This window comes from Suncus etruscus, chromosome 10 (assembly GCF_024139225.1).
Source record: "Suncus etruscus isolate mSunEtr1 chromosome 10, mSunEtr1.pri.cur, whole genome shotgun sequence".
Taxonomy (NCBI): Eukaryota; Metazoa; Chordata; class Mammalia; order Eulipotyphla; family Soricidae; genus Suncus; species Suncus etruscus.
The window spans coordinates 94,376,372-94,403,435 of record NC_064857.1 but is presented as its reverse complement, the minus strand read 5'-3'; the positions used below and the strand labels follow the sequence as shown (position 1 = coordinate 94,403,435).

Genomic DNA, 27,064 nt, shown 5'->3' with positions numbered 1-27,064 from the left:
ATTCTCTTTCTCAATAGCTAACCTGAACAATTCTTGATTTCTTAACAGTTTATAGATATATACAAGAATATTTTATATTGGGGCTGGAGAGATAGCATGGAGGTAAGGCGTTTGCCTTTCATGCAGGAGGTCATTGGTTCGAATCCCGGCGTCCCAGATGGTCTCCCGTGCCTGCCAGGAGCAATTTCTGAGCCTGGAGCCAGGAATAACCCCTGAGCACTGTTGGGTGTGACCCAAAAACCACACACACAAAAAGAATATTTTATATAGAAACTATAGCAGTTTGATTGGTCTAACCCCTAATCAGAAGTGAGAGTTGTTATGTCACCTCAGATAAAACAATTTTTTATTTTTTCCATATTTGAACTGCAAAAATTAATTTATGCAACACTGACAAAGGCAAAATTACCTTATTTTCCGGAGTATAAGACGACTTTTGAAACAAAAAAAAGTCAACCAAAAATCGAGTGTCGTCTTATACTCCAAGTATATCCCGAAAAATGTTTCAATATGCCACTAAAGGAAAATTGTCTGAATATTGCCACAAAACAAATTTTCCAACTCGATTCTGCACCAATCACTGCAAGGCTGCTCAGACCACCTCTCTAACTCAGCCAATCCAAACAGGCTTTTGATGCATGCAAATTAGACAATATTCTGGACCCAAATCTACACTGTAAAAGCCTGCTCAGATTGGCCAGAGTCAGAGAGGAAGTCTATGACAGTAGAACCTTTGAACCTTTGCTTGTTGTGATTGGCTCACTGTGGTACATACAGTTGCAGCACAGGAACGTTCTGTTTGATTCAGCGAATATAGGCCTAAACCTATGTTTTAACTTCAAAATTAGGGGGTTGTCTTATACGCCCAGTCGTCTTATAGGCCAGAAAATACGGTAATAGTTTTCCCCTAAATCACTTCCAGAAAAAAGGAAGAACTGATAGTGTTTTTTACACACCATTCCACCTTTACTTCTCACATAGATAGTAAATGTATAGAAGTAAGGGCATAGGTAATCATAAAGATATAGATGTAATAAAAATATAGATGTAGAAATAGTACAGTGTATAGGGAACATGTCTTGTGCAAGATCAACCAGTATTTGATCTCTAGCACCCTAAGTCATGTCAGGATGAATCCCTGAGCTCAGAACCAGCAGTAAGCTCTGAGAACTACAGGTTGTGGCTCAAAAAAAGAAATATAGATATAAATGTTTATATGTAGACAGTTTATTTGTTAGTTTGGTCTATTTTTGGTTGTGCTCAGGGATTACTCCTGGTGGGGCTTGGGAGATGATAATAAGATGCCAGGGATAAAATTTGGGTTGGCCACGTGCAAGGAAAACACCCTACCTGCTATACTATTGCTCTTGACTGGCTTGCTTTTTTTTTTTTAAATGAAAACTGTTAGTGCAATGTATGCGATGTTTTAATAACAAGTTATTTAACACAAATAAGTTAGTAGATAGCTCTGACTGTATACAAAACAATAATTTCATATAGGACTTTATATACATGTTAGGTTAAAAGGTAGTTTATGGGTTTTTTTTGTCTACAATTTCTATTTTTTCTCCTTTCTACATTTATTCTTACCTCTAAACACACTATATTAGATAACAAGAATTAACATCTGTATTAGATTCCTTACATTTAAGTAATTCACTGTATGGATTCTTTCTTTCTTTCTTTATTTTTGGTTTTTTGGGCCACACCCATTTGATGCTCAGGGGTTACTTCTGGCTAAGTGCTCAGAATTTGCCCCTGGCTTGGGGGGACCATATGGGACGCCGGGGGATCAAACCACGGTCCTTCCTTGGCTAACACTTGCAAGGCAGACACATTACCTCTAGCGCCACCTCACCAGCCCCTACTATATGGATTCTTTTTTTTTTTAACTTTTTTTTTGGGGGGGGCACACCCATTTGACTCTCAGGGGTTACTCCTGGCTATGTGCTCAGAAATCGCCCCTGGCTTGGGGGGACCATATGGGACACTGGGGGTCCGTCCTATGCTAGCGCTTGCAAGGCAGACACCTTACCTCTAGCGCCACCTTCCCAGCCCCTACTGTATGGATTCTTACAGTGTGATCTATAGCTCCAATAAAAATAGTATTTTGGGGTATTTGTATTCTCGCTTTGGGGATGTGTGATATTGTAAAATTCATGTAATTGTCTTTTCATTTTAGGTTCCAACAGTACAGAAAAAAAGATTTTATAAAATAAAAAAAAAACAATATCAGCAATTTTACTCATTTTTTATTTTAATCATTTTTGACATTTAATAAGCATGTTGATAATTATCAAGAAATTCCATGTAGATAGATTACAAGAATATGTATGTGTTTTATTTTGTGGACTTTTCCTAGTAAATGTTTAGTCACTGAAAATACAAAGTTGTGATCTCTGACCTAACAAATGTTCAGCAAAAAACTCAAGGATGAGTATTTGCCAGTAAAAAGTGAGTGTTGCAAGAGGGGGCAGATATGGAGCCTTTATACACAACTAGATGGGTCCTGGGTTTAGCGGTTGGGTGACTATGAAGCATCTGATTTCTAGAGTTAACACTTGAGTTGGACATTAAAGAATAAATTGGCATTGATATCTATATTTTATATTATTACTTTTCTTCATATTAGTATACTTACAATTTTCACTTTTTGACTTGACATGCTTTTTTGGTTTTTGCTTTATATAATTGTTTCTTTTCCTTTTAGGACAACTAATTTACCAAGTTCAGTCACCAGATGAAGGGGCATTAGTGACTGCTGCAAGAAATTTTGGATTTGTTTTTAAGTCTCGGACCCCAGAGACAATCACAGTAGAAGAACTGGGAACATTAGTTACTTATCAACTGCTTGCCTTTTTGGATTTCAACAATATAAGGAAAAGGATGTCTGTCATAGGTAATTGATTAGTAAATGAGATTGCTTTTGTTCTTTGGATAATACTATGGTTGTATTGATGCTTCTCACGGGAATTTTTTCCTCTGGGCTGTGAGTTGAAAGTTGTCATCTTAATAAAAAAAGAAAGTTGCCATATTAATTTCTATCCTTATGAACTTTCGACTTCCTCAATGTGACCTCAACACTGTAGATATTGGAAGTAGAGTATAATTGCAAGTTTACAAGTACCTTTGAGATGTCAAGAGCTGCTGTTACTGTTCCACATGAACCAGTTGATTTAATTGTCATGGCAACTCAATTAGCTAGTTACCATTATTTTTATGGTAATTTTACAGAGTGTGGAAGTGAAGTGTTGAGTGATTTCCTTGAGGCAGAACATAATCTGAAATGGACCAGTTGGGATTCAAAGACAGATAGAGTCTGTTTATTTAATTACTACCCAATACTGATTTGGGATGACTTCCTGAATTGCCTCATATAAACTATTTATCTATTTTGTTGTTTTGTGACCAACAATATCAGCCTTCTCATTTTTTATCATTTACACACACACAACTGGGTAACACACAACTAGTAAAACACAAAACAAATATTTGAACATAGAATTCCATTCCTCCAAAGTCTGGCTTCTTATCTTTATTTGGAGGGTTCTTGCATTGGACAACTCTACTTACATATGAGACCAATGGTTTGCAATCTTGAGAGCTTTATCTGCAGTCCACAGAAAGGCTGGTTAAAATACAGGTTTTCAGAACCCAGCTCCGGAAGTTGTGTGTGAGATGGGGCCTAAAATTGTGCATTTCTAACAAGCTCAGTGCTATCATATTGATGTGTATAATGTATGTGTATACACATATTGATGTGTGTATGTGTATAGCAGTTTTCACTATTTGTGGGATTTATGATATCTCAGTACTCTTCATTATTTCCCCCAAAGAGTGGATATTTATCAAACCTAATCCTTTCCCCTGTTTCTGACTACAATTTGTCTTAATTTCTAGGAATCTAAATAGGCATCCTTTTTTTTTTTTTTTTGGTTTTTGGGCCACACCCTGTGACGCTCAGGGGTTACTCCTGGCTATGCGCTCAGAAGTTGCTCCTGGCTTCTTGGGGGACCATATGGGACGCCGGGGGATCGAACCGCGGGTCCGTCCTAGGCTAGCGCAGGCAAGGCAGGCACCTTACCTCCAGCGCCACCGCCCGGCCCCTTTTTTTTTTTTTGGTTTTTGGTTTTTGGGTCACACCCGGCGTTGCTCAGGGGTTTTACTCCTGGCTGTCTGCTCAGAAATAAATCCTGGCAGGCACGGGGGACCATATGGGACACCGGGATTCGAACCAACCACCTTTGGTCCTGGATCGGCTGCTTGCTTGCAAGGCAAACGCTGCTGTGCTATCTCTCCGGGCCCAAATAGGCATCCTTTTTAAAAATCTTTTTGTTTTAAGATTTCTGTGTTTTTTCTATGTCTTAAAAAATGGCCTTATAGAGAGGCGCAGCTGGGCTCAGAACACTCTGCATGCCAGGATTTCTGGGTCTTTGACTGGTATGTTGGGGGCTCTGGGTAGGACAGCTAGCCACAGGCCCCCTGGGCTGAACTCCTAGTCCAGGGGACCAAGATCCCCCCAAACCTGGTGGGTCTTCAGGGCCACGCCTGGTTAATCGGGCCCTGGGGGGAGGGGGGAGAAATCCCTCCCTATGCATCCAAAAACTACAGAACCGTGTGTTAAGAGTATTCCTTACTGTTATGTTACGTTTTACGTATCCAGAATCTTTATTTTGTATTGTGCCCTTTCCCACATCCCTACAAAGCTCTTTTTTATCCCTTTACTCTCTATCCCCCCCCAAACATCTCTAATCTACATTACTCTTTTTAATCAGTAGTGTACAAGCCTTATCGCAGACCAAAGCCGTGTATTGTGTGTAACAACCCCAAACTGTTTCAAGATACATAAAATGGACACGTATTTCTTTAGAATATTTTGTGTTTTTTCTCTGACAGATATAATTCTTACTAAATGTTGTCTTATATAGTGATGATTCTAACCACTTTTCATCTTCTCTTTTTGAGCTGTTTAACAAGGAATCTTAGAGAAAGAGTCCCCCAGATTAATGCTTATGATTGAACCATAATTGTTCTTATCACCCCCATATGCGCCAAGAACACCACGTGGCATTGCTCCTTTTTTGCATAGGCACATTAAAATTGGAAAATACTATACATATAAATAAGATCCTATCTAATAGAGATTGGTACAGACAAATCTTATAGTGCAAAGGGACCTTACACCCTGAACATTGACATAACGACCTGGCACAGACCTCAGAAGAAAGGGCATTTCCCTGAACCAGGGAAGCCATCCACAAAACATCCAGGCTGGTCTATAGCATCACATGGAAGCAATCCTCTACCAAGGAAGACTCTACACTGCTCAGACATTGTCCTGCTCAAAAGAGACTTCCATTAACACTGAGAAGACTTAACAACAACAACGACCTGCTTACAGGACAGAGCTCCCTGCGTTGCACTTTGACTGTGAGGTGAAACCAGAGGACGCTCCACATCCTGACTTCAATGTTGGATATACAGATTCCAGGATCTTTAATACAGAAGCTTGATACCAACAACAGAGACTGTGTGAAAAATATAAGTGTGTTGGCACTACAGACAATGTCTTGGATTGGACGATCTAGCTTGCCTGGAGCCTAGAGTTGGTCTTGTGCCAGGAACCTTCAGGGGTCAGGTCTTTTTGTATTTAGACCAAGGTTATTTCTTTCCATGTCCCTCATATTTTGGTGGGCCTATGCAAACAACAATTGCCACTCTAACACCATTTTTGCTGTGCTCCTTTGACTCTAATCTTTAAAAAGAACCCACTTAAGATTTGAGGTTAACTTAAGCTAATATGCATGAATATGGAAATGTAAAAAAAATGCTATGCCTATAATGTTTAAGGAGTTATGTAAGTTTTATGGCTTTAGATTGCCTTGTGTGCTGTTAAGAAATATTACAGTGTGTTACAATCTTAATGTTCTTTGGATGAAATTTCAAAGTTGGGATATCAGCAAGGGGACTTCTGAGAATTATGTTATGTATTGTCCTTCCATTGTAACTTTACCTTGTCCTCTTTCTTTGAATCCTTGTTCTCATAATTAAAAATAAAAAAAAATGGCCTTATAGACACATGCCCCCCCCTCCCATTTTAGTTTAAGATCTTTTGATCCTTTATTCTTAATTCCCTTTGTCTGCTTTGGTAAAGTCTTTGTTTACTGTTGTAGAATGTTTAAATCTGTCATCTCTTAAAACAATCCTTTAAGGTAGTCATTCTTCAAAAACTATGGCTTTATTTTGCTATTATCTACTTATAAAACCTTGGTAGCTTCCTAAAAAGGACAAAGTCCTTAGCAAGAGGGCAGTTACTGAGGAGGTTGCTCATGGCAGTGTCCATATATTACCTGTGTGAAGTCTTGAACCTCATAAAAACACATAAATAAACTAGGTTGTAGGTCATCTGTCCTCAATCTGTTTTTTTTTCCACTTTGCAAAACTTTATGCTTCCACATCAGTAGACTCCACATTCCTGCATGCATCATGCATGTTTAATACACATTGAATATACTATTTTCTCTACCTCCAATTCTCTTTTATCTTCACTGACCACTTTGAAAGCATCTTGATCATATCTAATCCAAGTGTCTCCTGTACATTCAACACTTTTCCTACTCTCCCAAATGATAGCATGTCTTTGCTTTCCAGAGCCCTTGGTTCACATCATCGCTCAGTAAATAACCATTTTGTGATACAGAGGATTTTCTCCGTTAGCATGCATCCTACCTGGGCAGTTTCTATATTTTAGTCTACTGAGACTGCCCAGGATCAAGCACAGAGCTTAGCATAAATAGACTTTCTCCAAGTGTTAGGTTAAATGAAACTCAATACTTCGTAATGAATGAATTTTCTGATAGGTGTAGTCAATCATTTTCTCCCCTTGAAAACATCTTATGGATGAGATTTTGGTCTCTAACTACTAGAAATTAGCCCTGATAGATTGTTTTTTGCAAGTAAAGTCCAAACATCCATCATCTTTGGAGGCTATACTTATTAATTTTGTGACAAAGAGTTCAGGTAATTCAGTCAATGCTGCAATGAGCACCTAAGCAGCTCTGGATGGTGACCTCACAGTGTGTAAGCAGAAGCCATCTCTTCTTCCAGCTCCAAGGGAGGTGTTATTGGTGCTGAGTTGGCCTGGGCCAGGCGTCTTTGGTCTCAGGGTGTTGACAAAAGCCTAAGATTGCTGCAACACAGGGAAACATTTGGTTTTGGCCCAGTGTCGGTCACCATTACAGGCTCTGAAGAAATTGCAGTCTAACCACAAACATCAGATGCTCACCCTAATGGCTACCAGATGAAGAAAGGTAGTGATACAGTGCAGAGTGCATGGAGTTTATGGGCTTGATTTGAGTTCTGTTTGGTTTTGAATCAGGAGGAATTTGAAAAAGGGAATTCACGAGGATAAAAAATTGTTGATAGCAAGGCCAAAGAGGAATCTAAGTCTCATGATTGCCAACTGGCATGGGCTGTCGGTCCTTCCTGCACTTTGATGTGAAGGCTCAGGCTTTGCTGCTATTATTGCTGCTTCACCTTTAGTTTTTCCTCCTTTCTTCTGCCTGCTCTCCTCCCTCCTTTTACACCTCCATAAGTCTTCTCCCTTGCTTCTTTTTGTTGTCTACAGTTGACTCATGAATATAAGGTTTCAGAACCCGTACTACTTGAATTCTAGGACAAGACTTCTGATTTAATTTGGAAATGTCTGAATAAATAAGAGATGCCTAAAAGGAATTCTGTCAAAAGATATAGATTCTACTCTATTGATAGGAATACAGATCTCCTTTTATAGTTTTAAAAGGACCAATTAAACTAATTATGACAACAAAATATAGATGAAAATCTAAGATATTTATGAGTAGAGCTAGTGGTAGATATTTATTAAAGAAGGCTAAATTATTATAGCCTATTAAAATCCCTTATAAGATTATAGATAAGTTTTTTTAACTCTAAACTTTTAAAGATTATCATAGAAAATTCAGTATTAAATTTATCAAAGAAATTGCACTCCTAAAAAGTAAAAAAAGCACTCCTATATGACATTTATTTTTGTTTATCAGTAGCTACTTATGCAAAGTAGAAAGATACAGTATTGTTATTAGCTTACATTTACAATGGAAATAGTAAGTTACTTTTATAATTTCTTACCATTTTAAGTTATTATTACTCTTATAATTCTGAAAGCTCTTAGGACTTTTTTTTCATTTTTATGTCACAAACACAAACCTACTATTTTCAGTTCTTTTTGCATAGTTATAAATCAGCTGAATTAAGCATGACTTCACTAAATGCCCGCCATGTTCCAGAAATTTGAGGCTAATTGAGAGTATGTTGCATTTGTGTAAAATGAAATGTCCTATGTGGTGGCATTCAGTAGAGGGTGAAACAGAGTAGGGTATAAACTGGACAAAGCATATCTTGCACTCCTGCTGGGTGGAAGGAAAAGTCTGTGAGAAGCTAATTAATAGTTGAAGAGTTCTGTGGCTGGATTTGGAGAGATGTAGATAAAACAGAGTAACACAATTTAGGTTAATGCATTCATCTTGGCAAAAGAGAAGGTGGCATGGAGAAATTCAAGAAGGTGGCAGGGAGAATTTTTATGAGTGGATATAAAGATGGTAGTAGCAGGGGGAAACTCTGAGCGATGCCTATATATATATATATATGAACTTGGGGGCTGAGTAGATGGTGTAGTGGGTAAGTTAGACTGAGAACATAAGAGGAGGTGTATATATTTATGGGGGAAAGATGTATCTGGGTTTAAAAATATGTGCTTTCCAAAAGAAACATGAAAAAATGTTCCATCTCAGTAATAATCAGGGAGATGCAAGTCAAAACTACAATGAGGTACCATCTCATACTACAGAGACTGGCACACATCACAAAGAACAAGAACAACCAATGCTGGCAAGGATATGGGGAGAAAGGGAATCTCATTTCTGCTGATAATGCAGTCTCTTTGGAAAAACAATATGGATATTCCTTAAAAAACTAGAAATTGAGCTTTCATATGTCCAGCAATACCACTTATAAGAATATACTCTAGGCACCCAAAAACACAATGTAGAAAAACCATCTGTATCCCTATGTTCATAGCAGCACTATTCATAATAGTCAGAATCTGGAAACAATCCAAGTGCCTTAGAACAAGTGAGTGGATAAAGAAATTATGGTATATAGATACAAGGGAATATTATGAAGCTATTAGGAAAAATGAAGTCATGAAATTTGCTTATACATGGATGGATTTGGAAAGTAATATGTGAGTGAAAAGAAAGGGAGAGGGATAGACAGAAAATGAACACACTCATTGTGCTATATAAAAATGAGATAGTGTGGAAATAATATTCAAAGACAAAAGAGATCTGGGCCAGTAGGACCAGTCCATAGTAGGAAGCTTCCAACAACAACAACAACAAAAAATAGGTGTGCAGTTAAGGCAGAGAAGGAACTACTATGACAATAATAGTTGGAAATGATCACTCTGGAGAATAATTGGATGCTGAGAGAGATAAAATGATAGGCATGATACCCCCCCAATAACAATATTGCAAACAATAGTGTCTAAGGAAGTGAGAGAGAGAGAGAGAGAGAGAGAGAGAGAGAGAGAGAGAGAGAGAGAGAGAGAGAGAGAGAGAGAGAGAAGAAAATTGTCTGTTCCATAGGCAGGAGGTGGGCAGGCGGAAAACTGGGACATTGGTAGTAGGAAATGTGCTCTGGTGTTGCACATTGCATGACTGAAATTCATTCATAAATAATTGTATCAGTGGAAACAAAAAAATCTTTATTATGAACAACCTTCTAACAACATTGTAACCATGGTGTTTAAATAAAGTAATTAATTAAAAATATGTGCCTGGGTACAACTGTTGCAAGATATCCAATAATTATTAGAATGTACATAGAGGACTCAATGGAGTTCTGGATGAATTTGTGCTTGAGATATAATATATTATATACTTTTATATATTATTATATTTATTACATATAATAGCAGTCTATCTGTTAATGGAAACTGAAGCCAGAGAAGATCATGTAACTTATCAGGGAAAGTGAAGGATGTGAGGAAAAAGTATATCTTAAGTAAATCTATGAATAACACTAATTTTTCAAGGACAGACAGATTCTAAAACAAAATTTCTGACTTTTGTCCCAGCACTGCCTACACATTTTCTTCATCAATTTAAAATTTCTTTTTCTTTATTCCAAAGAGATCAACTTTTAAAATGACTAAGATATTAATAAATTTGAGATTTTCTAGCAAAAATCAGAATAAAAGAGAGATAAAACTTACAGGAACTTATAGATGCTACAGGAAATGTTTTGTGAGTAAATTTGGCAGGATTGTATGTAACTGAATTTGCACAAATTCACATTTAAAAGAGATAGTAATACTGGATTATAAGAAGGTATTAGAGATGGAAAATTCTTGTTGAATCAGAAAATTTAATAAAGAGCTGGATAGAAACTTAGAAATTTGATTATTTATATACCCTTTTTCATAAACAGAACCTGAGGTAAAGAGATAAGTGATCTGGCACAAATCCCAATTGTATTATGATTTCACAAATCAGTATTTCCCAAAATGTGTATAGTTTTTCAGAGGTTACAAAATGACAATAATATTTTTATGATAACTTTAATATTATTTGTTTCTTTCTATCTCTTTTTTGAATTGATATACTGCGGAGTATTACAAGTCATGGGACATGTGATATAACAACAGATTGAATGCCAAAGCAGATATGAAAATTCACCTGTTTTTCTCTTAAGTCAGATATAAAAGGAGACCTACAATCATGTAAAAACACCACTTCCAAACTAAATTATTTTTTGTTTTTAACTACTGTTGTCTTTGGACTGGGAAGATAGTTCAAAGTTCTATTGCTCATATTTTTCATATTGAGCCCATGTTCAATCCCTGGCACTCCATGCTTCCTTGTCCAATATTCACCCTGGAGCAACTCAACAACAGAGTCAGGAGTTTCTCCAGCACTGCTGAGAAACAAACAAAACAAATAAAATACAGTTATGTTTTTAATAGGAATTCTATTTGTGTTCATATTGAGTACATGTGTGATTATAATTACTATTAATAATATAGAATTACACGACTTGCTGTAGTAAAATTTCTCAGTTTTACTTTCTGAAGTAGTAAATATTGGCAGAACCCACATTTTGGAATTATCTTGAAGTTTCAAGCATATTAAAGTACTTTAAAACTAAAAGTTGAAGAACTATTGTCCTAAAATGAACCATGTAAACCAATAATAGAGAAGTCATATTATCAAATGTAGTTTATACAATATTTTATAGCTTTATTGCTCTGGAAGGGAGAAAATATGGGAGAGATAAAGCAATTGGATTGTTATAGAAAAGAAATGGAAAGAATTTCTTTCCTAAGAAAAATTATTTTTAACTTAAACAGAAAAAATTGAATTTTTCTTCTTTCTCACAATGTGGCCATAGAGCTCGAATACATGAAAAACTGCCTTAGTTTTAGCAACTAAGTCAGCTGGCCAAGAATCATAGAAGAGAACCCTATAAAAGTTCCATTAAAAAATATTCCCAGGGTGCACTACCTCTGTTCAAGCCAGGAGAAAACTAAAAAAGATACATGTTCACCAAATGCATTTAAAGTTTAGGGTAGTAAGTAATTTTTTTATTTTTTGCATTTACATATGTATATTCATTTAAATCAAACTTTACATTTTGCCTTGTGGTAATCTAATAATAGTGAATATTTATGTCTATCTGTTTTGGGACATTCAGTTCTGAAATGTTCTTTTTTAAAGTTTATATACGTATATATTGGGCCACATTCTGTGCTTTTCAGGAGTAATTTTCTTTTTATAATTTTTTTTATTTTGGAACACACCCAATGGCGCTTAGGGGTTACTCCTGGCTCTGTGCTCAGAAATCAGTCCTGACAGGCCACCACCTCCCCATCCTGCCATCAAAACAGACACATTTTTAGGTTTGGCTGTTAAAGAGTTTGGGTCTCATGATTTCACTATTGTTGACTCTGTTATTGCTGAATATTTAGTTCTGTCCTTTCTAAACACCACCATGCACTTATTCTAAATACCACATATAAGTGATATCATTAAGTATTCCTCTTTTGGGTCACTCCATTGCACATATCTTCCAGTTCCATCCATGTTGCAGCAAATTGCATGATGGCATTATTCCTTACAGCCATGTAGTATTACATTGTGTATATGTACCACATCTTCACGATCCACTCATTTATTGTTGGACATCTAGGTTGATTCCATCTCTTAGTCATTGTATTGAGTGCTGCAGTGAATAGTGGAATGCATACATTCTTTTGGATGAATGTTTTCTTGTCCTGGGGATAGATACCCAAAAGAGAGATTTCTGGGTCACATGGCAGCTCAATTTTGAGTTTACTGAGAAAACCTCCATACTGTTTTCCATAAGGGTTGGATCAGGCAGCATTCCCACCAGCAGCGAGTTTCTTTTACACCACATCCCACTCAAAATAAATTGTTTCCAATATTTTTAATATGTGACATCCTCATTGATGTAAAGTGATATTGTCATCTTGATTTGGATTTCTCTTATGATAAGTGATGATAAGCATATTTTTTCATGTACTGTTGGTCATTTGTTGGTCTTTCTTAGAGATGTTCTATTCATTTCTTCTCAATATTTTTAATGGGATTTTTAGATTTTTTTTCAGGATTAACTTTTGTAAGTAGTTTGTTTATTCTAGATATCAACCCTTTTTCTGATAAGGTGAGTGAAAATATTTTCTCCCCTTCAGCCAGCTTTTAGCTTTAGTACATATTTCTTTTGCCATACAGAAACTTTTTAATTTTATATAGTCCCATTTATTCAAATTTGATTCTATAGCCCTTGTTGTTGGCATCATATCATTAAAGATTCCTTTTGGAACCACTTCTGGCAAGCTCAGGGGACCATATGGGAATCCAGGGACTGAACCTGGGATCCACCACATGCAAGACAAAGGCTCTGGTCCCAGAATCCTTTGTACTTTTTCTTTCTTTCTTTTTTTTTTGTTTTGGCCACACCCAGTGGAATTCAGGGTTTACTCCTGGTTCTGCACTCAGAAATTGCTCCAGGCAGGGTTGGGGGGTTGGGAGCCATGTGCAAGGCAAATGCCCTACATGCTGTGCTATCATTCCAGTCCCCAGAATCCTTGTTTCTGATGGCAATAGACATGAAGAACAGGAAAACTGGTTATTATAAGGAGATTGCCATTATGGAAGGAGGTATAATAATAGGTCAGAGAAAGGATCACTATGACATTGATAGAAGAAAGTTGTCACGTTTGATGCTGGGTATGGGTGCTGAAAAGAGATAAAGTAATATGTATGACACCCTATTAGCAACAATATCATAAACCACCATGCTTAATAGAAAAAAGAAAGACATAAATGCCTGCCATATGGGCAGGCATTAGGTTAGGAGAGAAATGGGCACTGCTGGAGGGAAATGAACATGAGAAGAATTTGGTGTTGAAAGAGTGTACCCTTGAAACTTAATCTTGAAAACCTTTGTGATTTTATAATTCATGGTTATTCAACACATTTAAAAAAATGAATTCTTGGGGCCGGTGAGGTGGCGCCAGAGGTAAGGTGTTTGCCTTGCAAACGCTAGCCAAGGAAGGACCGCGGTTTGATCCCCTGGCGTCCCATATGGTCCCCCCAAGCCAGGGACGATTTCTGAGCGCTTAGCCAGGAATGACCCCTGAGCATCAAACGGGTGTGGCTGAAAGAAAACAATAAATAAATAAATAAATAAATTCTTGTATTTCAGTTGAGTATATGAAAGAATTTCAGTAGATGGAAGATTTATAAGTTAATAAAACAGGAACCAAACAACTTATGTAGTAGCTTTTCAAAAAAAAGGTATGGCTATTTTATTACAGGATAAAATGCTGTTCCCTTTTCCACAGTGCCTGATTAGAACTCTGGGAGAATCTTGTCTTAGAGGATTTCATTGATGATAATCTACCTTCTAAACATTTTTCTTTGCAGTTCGAAATCCAGAAGGACAAATCAAACTTTATTCCAAAGGAGCAGATACTATTCTGTTTGAAAAGCTTCATCCAGCCAACGAAGACCTTCTTAGTTTGACAGCAGATCATCTCAGTGTAAGTGATTTTGTCCTAAGGATGGCGGAATGGCTTACTGACCACTTCCAACGCTTAGGTCCTGTTTGTAAAATATCAGCTGAAGGATCTGACTTCTGAAATAGAAAAAGCATGTGAAACGCGGTTTCATGGGAAACTGTGCCAGTAAATGTCTGTAAACTGGCACATGAATCCCTGCCCCTACTTTTGGCCAAGAGGACTCAGTCGCACCATAGGTGGATTAACAGCAGCTGTGAAGTAGCCACTGAGTGTGGCCTTCTGAGATTTGGCCAGGAAAAAGACCAGAATCCTAAGAGAAAACTGGCCTTAACTTTGTTGCATTTTGGGGCCTACTGGCCTTGGGAGACTGAACTGATTCAGCAAAAGGCGTAGGACAGTTGCTTTTTCCTGGGTTTTGATGTTCTTGGCCCAAGAATTCCTTGTGATTACCCCCAGGGAATACATTAGGATTGAGGTAAGATGTTGAGGGAAAACTATTTCTATAGATAGCTTTATCCCCAAGGGTCCTTTTATTCAGGTCAAAAATCATGATGTTACTTATTATGTCTTTTAGGTTGAAGCTATTAACTGCGCACATTCTGAGATGAAACCTAGTTCCTTTCCAAAAGTTTTATAAAGATAGCAATAGTGATCTTTGACAGCCTCATTATTTAGAAAGCAAATTTTATCGATTGGTGATTGGTTTACAAAATAAAAATAAAAATTGGGGAATGCAATTTCATAGTACCTTACGGCTATTAGCATCATTGCACTCATGACTATCAAAATGAGTGCTCTAACCATCCCTCTCTGCCACTCTCTTTCTGTGGATGGCTATAGTTTACAGGGCCTAAGTGTTATTTTTGACCTGGGTCTTTTTTTTTTTTTTTTTTTTTTGTCTTTGGACCACACTTGGCTGTGCTCAGGACTTAGCAAGGTTTTGTGCTCAAGATCACTTCTGAAGGGCTCAGGTGACTTAGGAGAGAGAATCCAGGTCAACTTCATGCAACACAAGTACCCTGGTCTCCAATCTTTTTTTTTTTAAATAAGAGTGTGTAGAATAATATGAACATTTTTCTTAAAACCCATAAATGAGTGAGACCATTCTGCGTCTTTCTCTCTCTCTCTCTGACTTATTTCACTCAGGCATTCTTGCAATAATAACTTTCAGAGACAAAAGAGAAAAGAGCTGGAAGTTACAGCTTACCTCATGAAGCTCGCCACAAACAGGCATGAGTTTAGTTAGAGAAATAACTACGTTTTGAACTATCCTAATAAAGAGAATGTACGAGGGAAATAGAAAGCCTGTCTAGAGTACAGGCGGGGGTTGGGTGGGGAGGAGGGAGATTTGGGACATTGGTGATGGGAATGTTGCACTGGTGATGGGTGGTGTTCTTTACATGACTGAAACCCAAACACAATCATGTATGTAATAAAGTTGTTTAAATAAAAAAATAAAAAAGAATATACCTTAATTAAATATTAAATAAAATAATAAAAATAATAAAGTATTAGGGCAAACTGTGAAGGACAATAAACTAGACTTTTAAAAAAAATAATATGAACATTATTTAATTTAAACCTGAGATATTGTTCAAGTGTTTTAATAGCATTTATTTTGTTCAACCCAATATGAACTTTAAGGGCAATTGGTATTAGTTTCTATCCTGTAAACAATTACCAAGAATTCATGTTCTTTTCAAGCCCCATATTTAATACAGAACAGTCCTGAATCTTTAAAAAACCATACAAACAAATAATTTAAAAAAAACACTCTGCCTGACTTTTAGTTTAAAGAATGATGGTTTAGTAATATTGGTTACAAACATAGCTATTGTTTTTGTCTTTCAAATAGAGCATTCTTCTTGATTTTCTTTTAATCTCTTCCAGAAGGCCATCATGGTCTTTGAAATTTTTTTCATGAAAACAACATTGGAATCATAAGTATTTGATATTTTACCATTGCTCAAACTCTAAGGCTTGAGTTTTTATATACTCCCCTTTCATTATAAAATATAGGAATGGCTAATTTGGCCAATTTATATTTTAGTTAAAAGAAAGATTTTTAGGTAATTTCAATTTGACTTGCTTTGAGCATTTTATTCAATTCTCAATTCTGGGGCTTTAAATCTATATCTAATTATTGATTTTGAATTGTTTAATTATAGGAAACAACTTCATTTCCATGTTCGCTTGGATTAACCTTGTGTTTCATGCTCTAATTAAATAACTTAAATCATCTGTCTTCTTTTGTGATGTCTTAAAGTTGATTCACTTTTATTCGAAATAGAGGAAAGCACTAGTAATGCCCAGTGGGGTTGTGAGCTAAAGGAAAAGAAGTGTTTGAGTGAATTAAGAGGACAAAAACTCATTTATTGCACAGAGTAACTAGATTTTCAGATCAGTAGGGGGACCTGAAGTCAGGGCTTGTAAAAATGCACTATCCAAAGTGCTACTAACTGCCTGTGAGAGAAATTGAAGTAATTTGTCTCATGGCCTCTTTTAACTAAGCCACATCATTGCAATATGCACTGGCTTTTCATTGATATAAGTACTATGTGTGTGTGATGGTTTAATACAAAATTATGTCTGTGCCATAGCCAAAGTACAACAGAGAAGATAATGCTAAATGGCCAAGCCTAAAGGAGCAGAAATGAGGTGTGAGTTTGGAATTCTGTATGCATGAAATCCCAAGATGAACAGTATTGCAAATTTCGATGATTAAAATTAAAGACAAAATTTTTATGCAGCAATTTAGAGGCCTATAGAAGGTTCACTAGATGTCTGGGTGAATTGGGAGGATTTTTTTTTAGCATACCCTTAAATCTAATTAGCCAATTACTGCAGCCCTGTTACTCACTCAGACACCACCCATATCATATTAAAACATTTTTTTGGAGTTAGGAAATATAACTGGAGTGGTAGAGCACATGCTTTTCATGTCTCAGGTCCTGGTCCTGAGTTTGATCACAAATAGCACACACTCCTTGAGCACCTGTGGGTGTGGAGACTCATCTTTCCTAGCTGCAAGAACAACATAAAAATATTTTTATAGGGGCAGAGAAATAGTATGGCAGTAACACATTAGCCTGGCATGCTGCTGACTTAGGTTAGATCCCTGTACTCCCATATGGTCCTCTGAACCTGCCAGGAATAATTATTGAGCACAGAGTCTGGAGTACTTCTGAACACTGTCTGGTGTGGTCCCAAAGCAAAGCAAAACAAAACAAAGATTTCATTCTACTGAAAGTTTCAAGCACCAGAAATATCAATCCAGTTTACTGAGGCCCTATGGGAAAGTCTGTCTCTTCAAATAATTTGACTATTCATTACCAACACAGATAGGAACAGTTTCAAAAGAGATTTTCAACTAATATAATGGATGGTGCTTTTCAAATTTTAAACATTATTTCTCATGAAAAAAAATGTTCAAGAAATGGAAATATCTTACAGTTGTGAAGGATGCAGAATGGAAAGTGAAAGACAGCTTCCACTTCTAGTCTGACTTCCCAGAAATATTATGTTCTGTGTGCTTTGCCCTTTTCCTCCTTTAAATGATTATTACTACCAGAATGTATATATTAAATATTGGTTTCCTGTTTTATAGACATTTATTAATTTATTATTGACCTCCAACTTTTTATTGTGGAAAATTTCAAACAGAATTAGGCCTCATGTCATTTTCAACACTGCTACATCATTAGAAAGACATTACAAGTAGCTGCATTATTAGATGCTACTTTGTATCTAAGAGGCACTAACTTGAGAACCTCCTGCCTTTGGTTGGAGAGCAAGGCTCTGTAGAGAGTTTTTTCCTCTCCTCCAAAAGTTTAAGATTATGGCTCCACAGACAGATCCACCCTCATGTTAGGATTACTCCCTTCAGGCGAACTCAGACATAGAGGGCTACAAGTGAGTATCTCAAATTCTGCCTACCTATCAAGTAAGGAGCCTTTAAGAGGTCTTAGCTGGGAAACAAAACGGTGGTAACAGTCTTAGCTCCTCTGAATGTGATAAACCCACTATTTAATTTTTTAAATAGTAGAATGAAAATAACTTTATTAGCATGATTTGTTCTCTCAGAAATACTGTTTTTAAATTGAATTACTGTGAATTACAGAGTAATAAAGTTATTCATAATTAGTTTTTCAGGCATACAATGTTCCAATGCCAATTTCTTCACCAGTGTCCACTACCCTCCAATGTCCTTGTCCTTGGTTTCCTTTCACCCCCTCACCTGCTTGTATGGCAGACACTTTCCTCTTCAATATTGTCTTAGTTCCCTTTCTAACTTTTTTAAAAAATGGTATCTTTATTTAAGTACCATGATTACAAACATGTTTGCAATTGGGTTTCAGTTATAAAAAAAGAACACCCCCCTTTATCAGAACAACATTCCCACCACCAATGCCCCCCCATTTGTATTCAAGACAGGAGTTCTATTTCTCTCATTCACTATCATTGTCATGATAATTGTTAGTGTAGTTATTTCTCTAACTGAACTCACCACTCTTTGTGGTAAGCTTCATATCGTGGGCCAGTCCTTCCAATCCTCATCTCTATTGTCTCTGGGTATTATTACAATATTGTCTATTATTTTTCTTAAATACCACAGATGAGTGAGACTATTCGGTGTGTGTCTCTCTCCCTCTAACTTATTTCACTCAGCATAATAGTTTCCATGTCCATCCATGTATAGGAAAATTTCATGACTTCATATTTCCTGATGGCTGTATAGTATTCCATTGTGTATATGTACCACAGTTTCTTTAGCCACTCAGCTGCTGTTGGGCATCTGGGTTGTTTCCAGATTCTGGCTATTCCTTCCCTATCTTTAATCTCCATTGCCACCCCTAACCCAGTGACAAGCTTCCTACCAAAGACTTTTTATCCTGCTCTTCATTTCTATTGTTTTTTGTGTCTTTGTTAGTCTCCTACAAAGTTTCTTTATATCCCACATATGAGAATAAGACTGTAATGCCTTTTAAATTAAAATTCAAAATAGGGCTATTATTTCCCTATTTCTTTTTTTATTTTTATTTTTTAATATATTTTTTATTTAAACACCTTGGTTACAAACATGATTGTGGTTGGGTTTCAGTCATATAAGAGGACACCCCCATCACCAGTGCAACATTCCCACCACCAATGTCCCAAATATCCCTCCTCCCCACCCTGCCCCCACCTATTTCCCTATTTCAAGAATGAAAGTTGACAGTCTGGATGGCCAAGATGTGCTATTGGGATCAAACTAATTTGAATAAAATATTCTTACCCATTATTATTGAGGTGTTTATTGTCTGGCAATGATTTCTATGTCTTATCTGTTGGTAGGAATTTGCAGGGGAAGGTCTTCGAACGTTGGCCATCGCCTACAGAGATTTGGATGACAAGTACTTTAAAGAATGGCAAAAGATGCTTGAGAATGCAAATGCTGCTGGGGATGAAAAGGATGAGAAGATAGTCAACCTATATGAAGAAATCGAAAGTGATTTGATGGTATGAATTTACAGAAAGTATAGTACATGTTTAGCAGTTTTACAGGAATAACAGTTAATATACTGCACACAGCAGATGTTTTTCTTTGAAACACCGAATCATTCTTTTAATGTTGGCTATGTGTTTACTGTGTGTGGACCTAGAAAGCTTAAAAGATTGTTTCTATTGGTAGCTTATGCAATTAGAACCCTCCCAAGAGAAAGATAGCAGACACCATAGTCTTGGTCAGTTTATAGTTTATTATTGATTGGTTATTATGATTTATCTATTTCCCATGATTTATAACCTACCATTTTATGAATGGAGACACTTGCTATGAAGATTGGCCTATAGCTCTGCATTAGATTCATGACATTTTGATGATATCCTTGCATACCAATGTGTCATCTGTTCTATAATCTACTCTCTCCTCCTAAGACTCCAATGGCAAGAATGCTATCTGTTGTGAGGCAGTATACAGCATTATTTTTGTTTTAAAAAACTTAGGATGAAATTTTAAACAACTGCATTCATATTTAGTGTGGGACCTACTGGACTGCTCATTTTGGAAAATAGCTAGACTTTATTGTAATGCTTATATATAAAAATATATATGTACCTGGGGAGTTATTATGTCTTTTGGAATCCAAAATAACCCTTAATTGTTTATATGATTTAATTTAAGAATATCAGGCCTTCATTAAAATTCCAATTTCTAGGGTATCAGCCTGATCTTATAGACCTACATCAGTTGGTTTGATTTGGGAACCTCTTCTTGGTGTTGTTCCAAACTCACCACCATGAATAATAAAGTGATGGTGTAGTTAATAAATCATAAAGTTCATCATTTTTTTGCTTATTTGTTTGTGTGGCATACCCATCTATGTTCAGGTTTACATCTAGGTTTTCATTCAGAATTATTCCTGATAGTGCTTGGGGGAGCATATGAAATACCTGGGGTTGAACACAATTCAGTCTCTTGCATAACAAATGCCCTACCTGTTGTACTAGTACTCTGTCCCCCATACTGTTCACCTTTAATTTATCTTCCTTGCCTATAAAATTTGTGAGTAAAATCATTAGGTCTGTGTATATTTGCATGCATTAATGTAAGATTTTTTTTAAATGAAGTTACTAGGTGCCACTGCAGTCGAAGATAAATTACAAGAGGGTGTTATTGAAACAGTTACAAGCTTATCATTAGCCAATATTAAGATCTGGGTCCTAACTGGAGACAAACAAGGTAATTAAAAAATAAACGATGATGATATTCTGAAATAATGTCTATGACAAAAATATTAATTTACCAGAAAACTTAATCTCACTTAGGAAAATGTTAAAATACCAAAATGAAAATGTAGATATTATGATAATCTGCTATTTAAAAACTAATAAAATATCTTTGATAAGTTATCTTGGGGTCAGTTGAGTTTCAGATAAGTTCTTTCTTCAAAATAATACTCTGCAGGTAGCAATACTATTAATTTAGTTCGTATGGGCATTGAACCTACTCTGCACAGAGGTGCACATTATTGAAGAAAGACAGTAGTGCATACTTCGGGGATTTCCCTTTAGTTTGTGAATGATAGTGAGGTTTAGAATCTTAGAGGAGGAGGTCAGAGTGGTGGACTGACTTGGAGAGGCTCAGGGAATAGATATATATCAACTGAGATGGAACTACTTTGATATTTTAACAAATATCAAGATGCTGCAGTGCAACCTGAATTTTGAAACTGAATCTGCTATGGTGCAATAAAACTTTTAGTTGCAATAAATAATTTGTCAGGGCCGGAGCAGTGGCACAGTGGTAGAGCATTTGCCTTGCACGTGGCTGTCTGACCTAGGACGGACAGCGGTTCGATCCCCTGGCATCCCATATGGTCCCCTGGGCCAGGAGTGATTTCTGAGCACAGTCAGGAGTAATCCCTGAGCGTCAAAGGGTGTGGCCCAAAAACCAAATAAATAAATAAATAAATAAATAAATAAATAAATTTTCATCAGAGAGAGTCATTAAATTCAGAATACAAAGCTTTCTGAGAGAGAAAAGAGAAGCAATATATTTGGATCAATAGACCACAGGAATGGTTAGAACAAAAATTATTTCCTGTTTGGCCATCAGTAAGCCAAAAATATTCAGTTGACTGGCACACCCATACTTTTCATATTCAACTTACTGGTAAGATATTTTTCTAGACCATTAGAGCAAGCATTTCTTAATTATGGGTCATCTAGTCCCTTGTCAGCTCTAAAGATATTTCAAGGGGAAATAGAGGAAAATTGCATAAATGGGGTGGCACAGCTCAAGACTAGGTTTCCCAATTAGTGGGAATGGGGAGGCACCAGAAAGTAAGTTTGAAGGGGTCACAATTGGGCACATACTGCAAAATACTGTGTTAGGAGATTTGCAGGTCTTATTTTTTTTAATTTTTTATTTTTAATTATGAGAACAAAGATGCAAAGAAGGAGAATAAGGTAGTAAAGTTACCGTGGAAGGACAATCACCCATAAACAGAATTCTCAGAAGTCCCCTTGCTGATATCTTAACTTTGAACTTTCAGCCAAAGAACATTAAGATACATAAAACAGAACCCATGTACAATTACTTTGTCCCTCAGGTCCCCAGACTGTAATACATTATAATTTTTCTTAATAGCACACAAAGATTTGCAGGTCTTATTAATAAGTTGTCTTCATGTTGACCTAAGTCACTAATTATCAAAAAATAAGCAATATACAGTTGAGATTTGTAGTATATTATAAAAATGGAGAATTCCTGAAAGTCTGATATTTATCAGTTGGCATAGCTGTTTAATTGGTTATGAATATATTCAAGTTCATGATTATTTAGCTTTAATTTAAAAATTGGTGATATTTTGTCATTTGCATTCCTTAACAGACATATCTAATTATTTCATAAAATTAGCTACTCGAATGCTTGAATAGAATCAGAATCAAATGATTATTGCAGATGGAGATGTTACCTTTGATTCCTAGACTAAATTCTTATAATATTAGTGGAAGGAATAACACCAAGTAATTCTCTAGTGGCAATAGACTGGGTGGCTTTTGAAATGATAATCAAATTCTGAATTTTTATTTACTTATTGTAAAATGGAAATGTTATGTGTGGTCAAATAGAAACTTTGTATAAAGTTGTTATTATAAACTGAAAATGTGCTCTTTCAAATTTCATGATATATCAATATTGATTCACAGCACAGTGAAATGTATAAGTAAGAACTTTTTGACCCAAAATTCCAAATGAAGTCTTTAGATAGCTAAAACACTAGACTTAATTTATACATTTCACTGTGTCAAAAGAGCCCGGTATTTTTTTTGTGACTGCATTTTGGTGCTCAAAAGTTTTTGTTAACACTAGGTGAGAAGCAGGAAGATTAACAGAGGCTGTTTTTTCACCATGAATTTAGCAAGTGGTGACTGATCATAAAGCTCATTATCTTTGAACTTTTTATTTGGGTCTCAATATTAAACCCAATCATACTTTGTCTGGCACTTGGGGGACTTCTAGTTAAGGAAATATGAGCTACAACTTCAAAAATTTTATGAGAATGGGCACTAAGTTATTATGTGATGTTGTAATTGAGTTGGACTTTATTTTGTATCAGAGACTGCCATCAACATTGGCTATGCCTGCAACATGCTGACTGATGACATGAATGAGATATTCATTATAGCAGGAAACACAGCCCTTGAAGTCAGAGAAGAACTCAGGTAAATGTGAAAATGATGCACTTAAGGGATGGGTGAAGAAAGATCAGATAGTTGAGAAAATCAGATAACTGATAGTGTCAGAAGAGCTCCCAGTTTTCTGTGATCTTTTAATCTTTGCTGTTTTAGTTTTGTTTTTGTTTTGGCCATACCAGTGTTCAGGGGTTACTCCTGGCTCTGCATTCAGGAATCACTCCTTTCTGTGCTCAGGGGACCACATAAGATATTGGGGATCAGAACTATGTTAGCCATGTGTAAGGTGAGTGCCCTTACTGCTGTACTCTTATTATTCCAGCCCTTCCTATGATCTTAATTTAGCGTAGAGTTCTTTCTATACATTTTGTAAACTCTTTATTATTTTTTGATCATCCAGTGCTGATTAAAATATAAAATATATAGTCCTCCTGTTGGGTGAGGCTGTCCCAGGCACTGTGCTTTTAACCCCTTCTTAGGCTGATCGGTCTGATGAAGGGTAGTAGTGGAGAAATAATTCACAATCAGTAAGTTAAAGTTTTATCAGAGTGAATTTGCTTTTATTCCATGGCCCTGTTCGCCATGAGTCTTTTCCAAGACTCATTCAAGGGGCTGGAGAGATAGTATGTAGGTAAGGTGTTTGCCTTTCATGCAGAAGGATGGTGGTTCGAATCCCGACATCCCTGTGCCTGCCAAGGGCGATTTCTGAGCATAGAGCCAGGAGTAACCCCTGAACACTGCTGAGTGTGACCCAAAAACCAAAACCAAAAACAAGCAAAAAAAGACTCATTCAAGAGAACTCTCTTGAGTTCTCTGCTATGCGTTTTTTGCTGCCTCTCCTTTGCCTCTTTCTGCTTCTCTCTTGCCTCCCCCTAGCCTGACTATTTTATTCTTTATTTAAAACATCCCATCCCAGATGTGGGCGGTTCTGATCATCCAGGTGGGATTAACATCTCAAGAGGTTAGGGAAACAGGAAGTTAGGGAAGGATTACTTTACAATCCAGGTAAGTTTGACTTTAGTGGGGACTCATATCTTCAGTATACCAACAAATTCTGGATGATCTCACTCATCTGTGATATAAAAAATATAAAATAACAAAATAGTTTATATAAAATAATGACAAATCTTTGGTCTTGGATTACAAAACCAAGATTACCAAACAGTGAGAGGATTTTGGAGGGGGAATTATGAGGTAGACCAGAAGTAACATTAGGATATAGATGGAGAGTCTTGGGCACTTTGGTGGTGATGAGGTGTGATTATTGATTTAAATTTAAACATATAAAATCTGAGCATCTGGAACTTCTCATTGCTGAATCTGTATGGTCTCTTGACCTCTGGTCCTTTTCAACTGATTTCTGTTCCTTCTGGGGAACAGAGAAGTGTGGATGCCTCTCTACTTCTGTCTTCAGAAAGATTTGTGCTGTCAGATGGCCATTTCTGGTTTTGAAACCTCTTTACTACCTTTCATGGTATTGCATTTCAGTGGCTCCTTTTCACACACACACACACACACACACACACACACACACACACACACACACACACAAATTACCCAAAGGCATATACACTCAGGAAACTCGCCCAATACTCTGGGGATGTGTCAGGACCCAAGTTCTTTTTAATGGTTTACCAGATATAGCTAAACTTCTCATTAAAATTCGCTTCCTACAGGCTATAATGGGAGGTGGAGAAAAGAGGTATTTCTAGTTTCTTACTGATGGAAGCATGCAATATCATGATTCCTTTAAGAATTAGACATGTGAGATTTGAAGAAATTTATATTTCCTCTATTTTTTTTAAGAAATTACAGATTGCTGGAATTATAAAAGAAAAATCTGCTATAAGTGTCAAGGATCTATTTTGATATCTAGAAAGTACTGTGTTCTTTATTCCCTCAGCAGGTCACCTTATCCTATCCTCCTGAGGCAAGGTATGCTTCTGAGTAAAAAAGGGTTAACCATGGTAGTGGTAGAAAGTGTGGAAGTAGATAGAAACCAAAATTAATTTAGCAAGATTTTGTCTTAGTTTCTTTGGTTGACTAAGTAATGACATATTTGTTAATCTGTGAGAGGAAAATAGAGAGATAACAATTTCTATATTATTGTTGGGTGATTAAGTTGGTAAAAATTTCTAGAATGAAATTTGATGCTATCTTTGAAAATTACATATTTGTACACTTTTGACTATAATTTCTATTTCTAGGAATTTCCCTTATACATTTACAGGCCCAAGGAGATGGCTTACCAGGATGTAGTTCATGCTTTGCATAAGGAGTCTCAGGAATTTTTTGTACCACATAGTGATGATCCCTTGTAATCCTTGAGTACCAATGAAGTTACCCCTATAAAACATAAGTAAACAAATGTATGAATTGGTAAAAAATATTAATTTCTGTATAAAAATACAAATAAAAATGAGGAACTTTGGAAATATTGAGTCACTTTAGATCTTGTTAATTATACTATTATTGCATTCAATGGTACTCTATACAGTAATGTATTTGTTGACTTAGAAGGCATTTATGATATACACAATTGAAAAATATAATCCATAATATCCTTTTAAAAAGTATACATAGGTAATAATGTATGCATGATAAATAAAAAGTGCTATAGATTTACACATTTCTGTGGGATAGATTATGTTTGATGTCTTCTTTATGACTCTGAATTATTTTAAGTTGCTATAATATATACTTCTACAATTTGATAAAGCCAAAAGTTCATCTTCATTTTTTTAGTGAGAAGTAAAATTATTTAAAAAGGTTAAATGAAGAATTTTCATCTAGACTTATCTCAGAATTTCTAAAATTATTTTTGCTCAGCTAAAGACTAGTAATATTTATTTTAACTCAGACTTGGAAGTAAGCCCCACTCTTAAGAGTCTAAGACAGAGGAACAATGCATGGTAGAAAAGTCTATATAAGAAAAATTAGTGAATTTTCAGTGGTCATTTACTTAATATTTAGGAATAGACAGGAAAGGCATCCAGGAAAAGTTATTGTTAAAGATTATTGCTAAAAGATTAGGGGTGAAATAGTGAAGTCATAAATTTGTTTCATTTGTTTCTTTGTACTACACATCTGGGTTCAATGGTAGTTCATGCAAATAAAAAAAAACAAAATATATCAAAAGAATAGGATATAAGTTGATAGTAGCTATTGGAAGGAAATGATGTAAATGCTTATATTAAAACCTGCCAAAGTTATTTACATTATTTCATAAATTGATGTGTAATTTTCATGAATACTGTGCATATGGCTTATTTCAAATTCATGTCATGAAACCATGTTAGACACTTTGAGTTCCATGTTAATTTTGCTGTCATAATGGCTTCAGTTTTAAGGGCATGCTCAGGAATTTGTAACTAACTTGTTATAGTTTTTCAGAAGATTATTGCATTGATTACATATCTCTAACGTAAGTGTCTTTTGTCCAAAGGAAAATTAATTGAGAATGTAATTTTACTTGGGCTGACAGGAAAATTCGCTCCATGTTATACATTTTGTTGCACAGGTCATATATTTTATTGTTAGAGAAATTATTTTCTATAACTATATCTTCAGGTTACTCAACTGCTTCTAAGTAATAAATATATCAAGGAATATACCTGATAATATATCAAGAAAATAATATTTCCTCTTAAATCAGTAAGATACACACACATATATTTGAATGCCTATCTGGTGAAAGGTTGTTTTTTGAAAATGGCTTCATACTCAGGCAGGTACCTGGATTAAACTTAGACACGAAGAAGC

At 36.0% G+C, this 27,064-nt stretch overlaps 1 protein-coding gene across 1 annotated transcript in view; it reads left to right on the top strand.

Annotated features, from left to right (window-relative positions):
- ATP8B4 (ATPase phospholipid transporting 8B4 (putative)) overlaps positions 1-27,064 on the top strand; it is a 188,588-nt gene that overhangs the window by 97,859 nt on the left and 63,665 nt on the right. Inside the window, exons 14-18 of the mRNA XM_049781708.1 lie at positions 2,711-2,899; positions 14,028-14,143; positions 19,457-19,621; positions 20,732-20,843; positions 23,227-23,332. Of these exons, the coding sequence (XP_049637665.1) occupies positions 2,711-2,899; positions 14,028-14,143; positions 19,457-19,621; positions 20,732-20,843; positions 23,227-23,332 (688 nt within the window). The remainder of the gene's footprint in view (positions 1-2,710; positions 2,900-14,027; positions 14,144-19,456; positions 19,622-20,731; positions 20,844-23,226; positions 23,333-27,064) is intronic.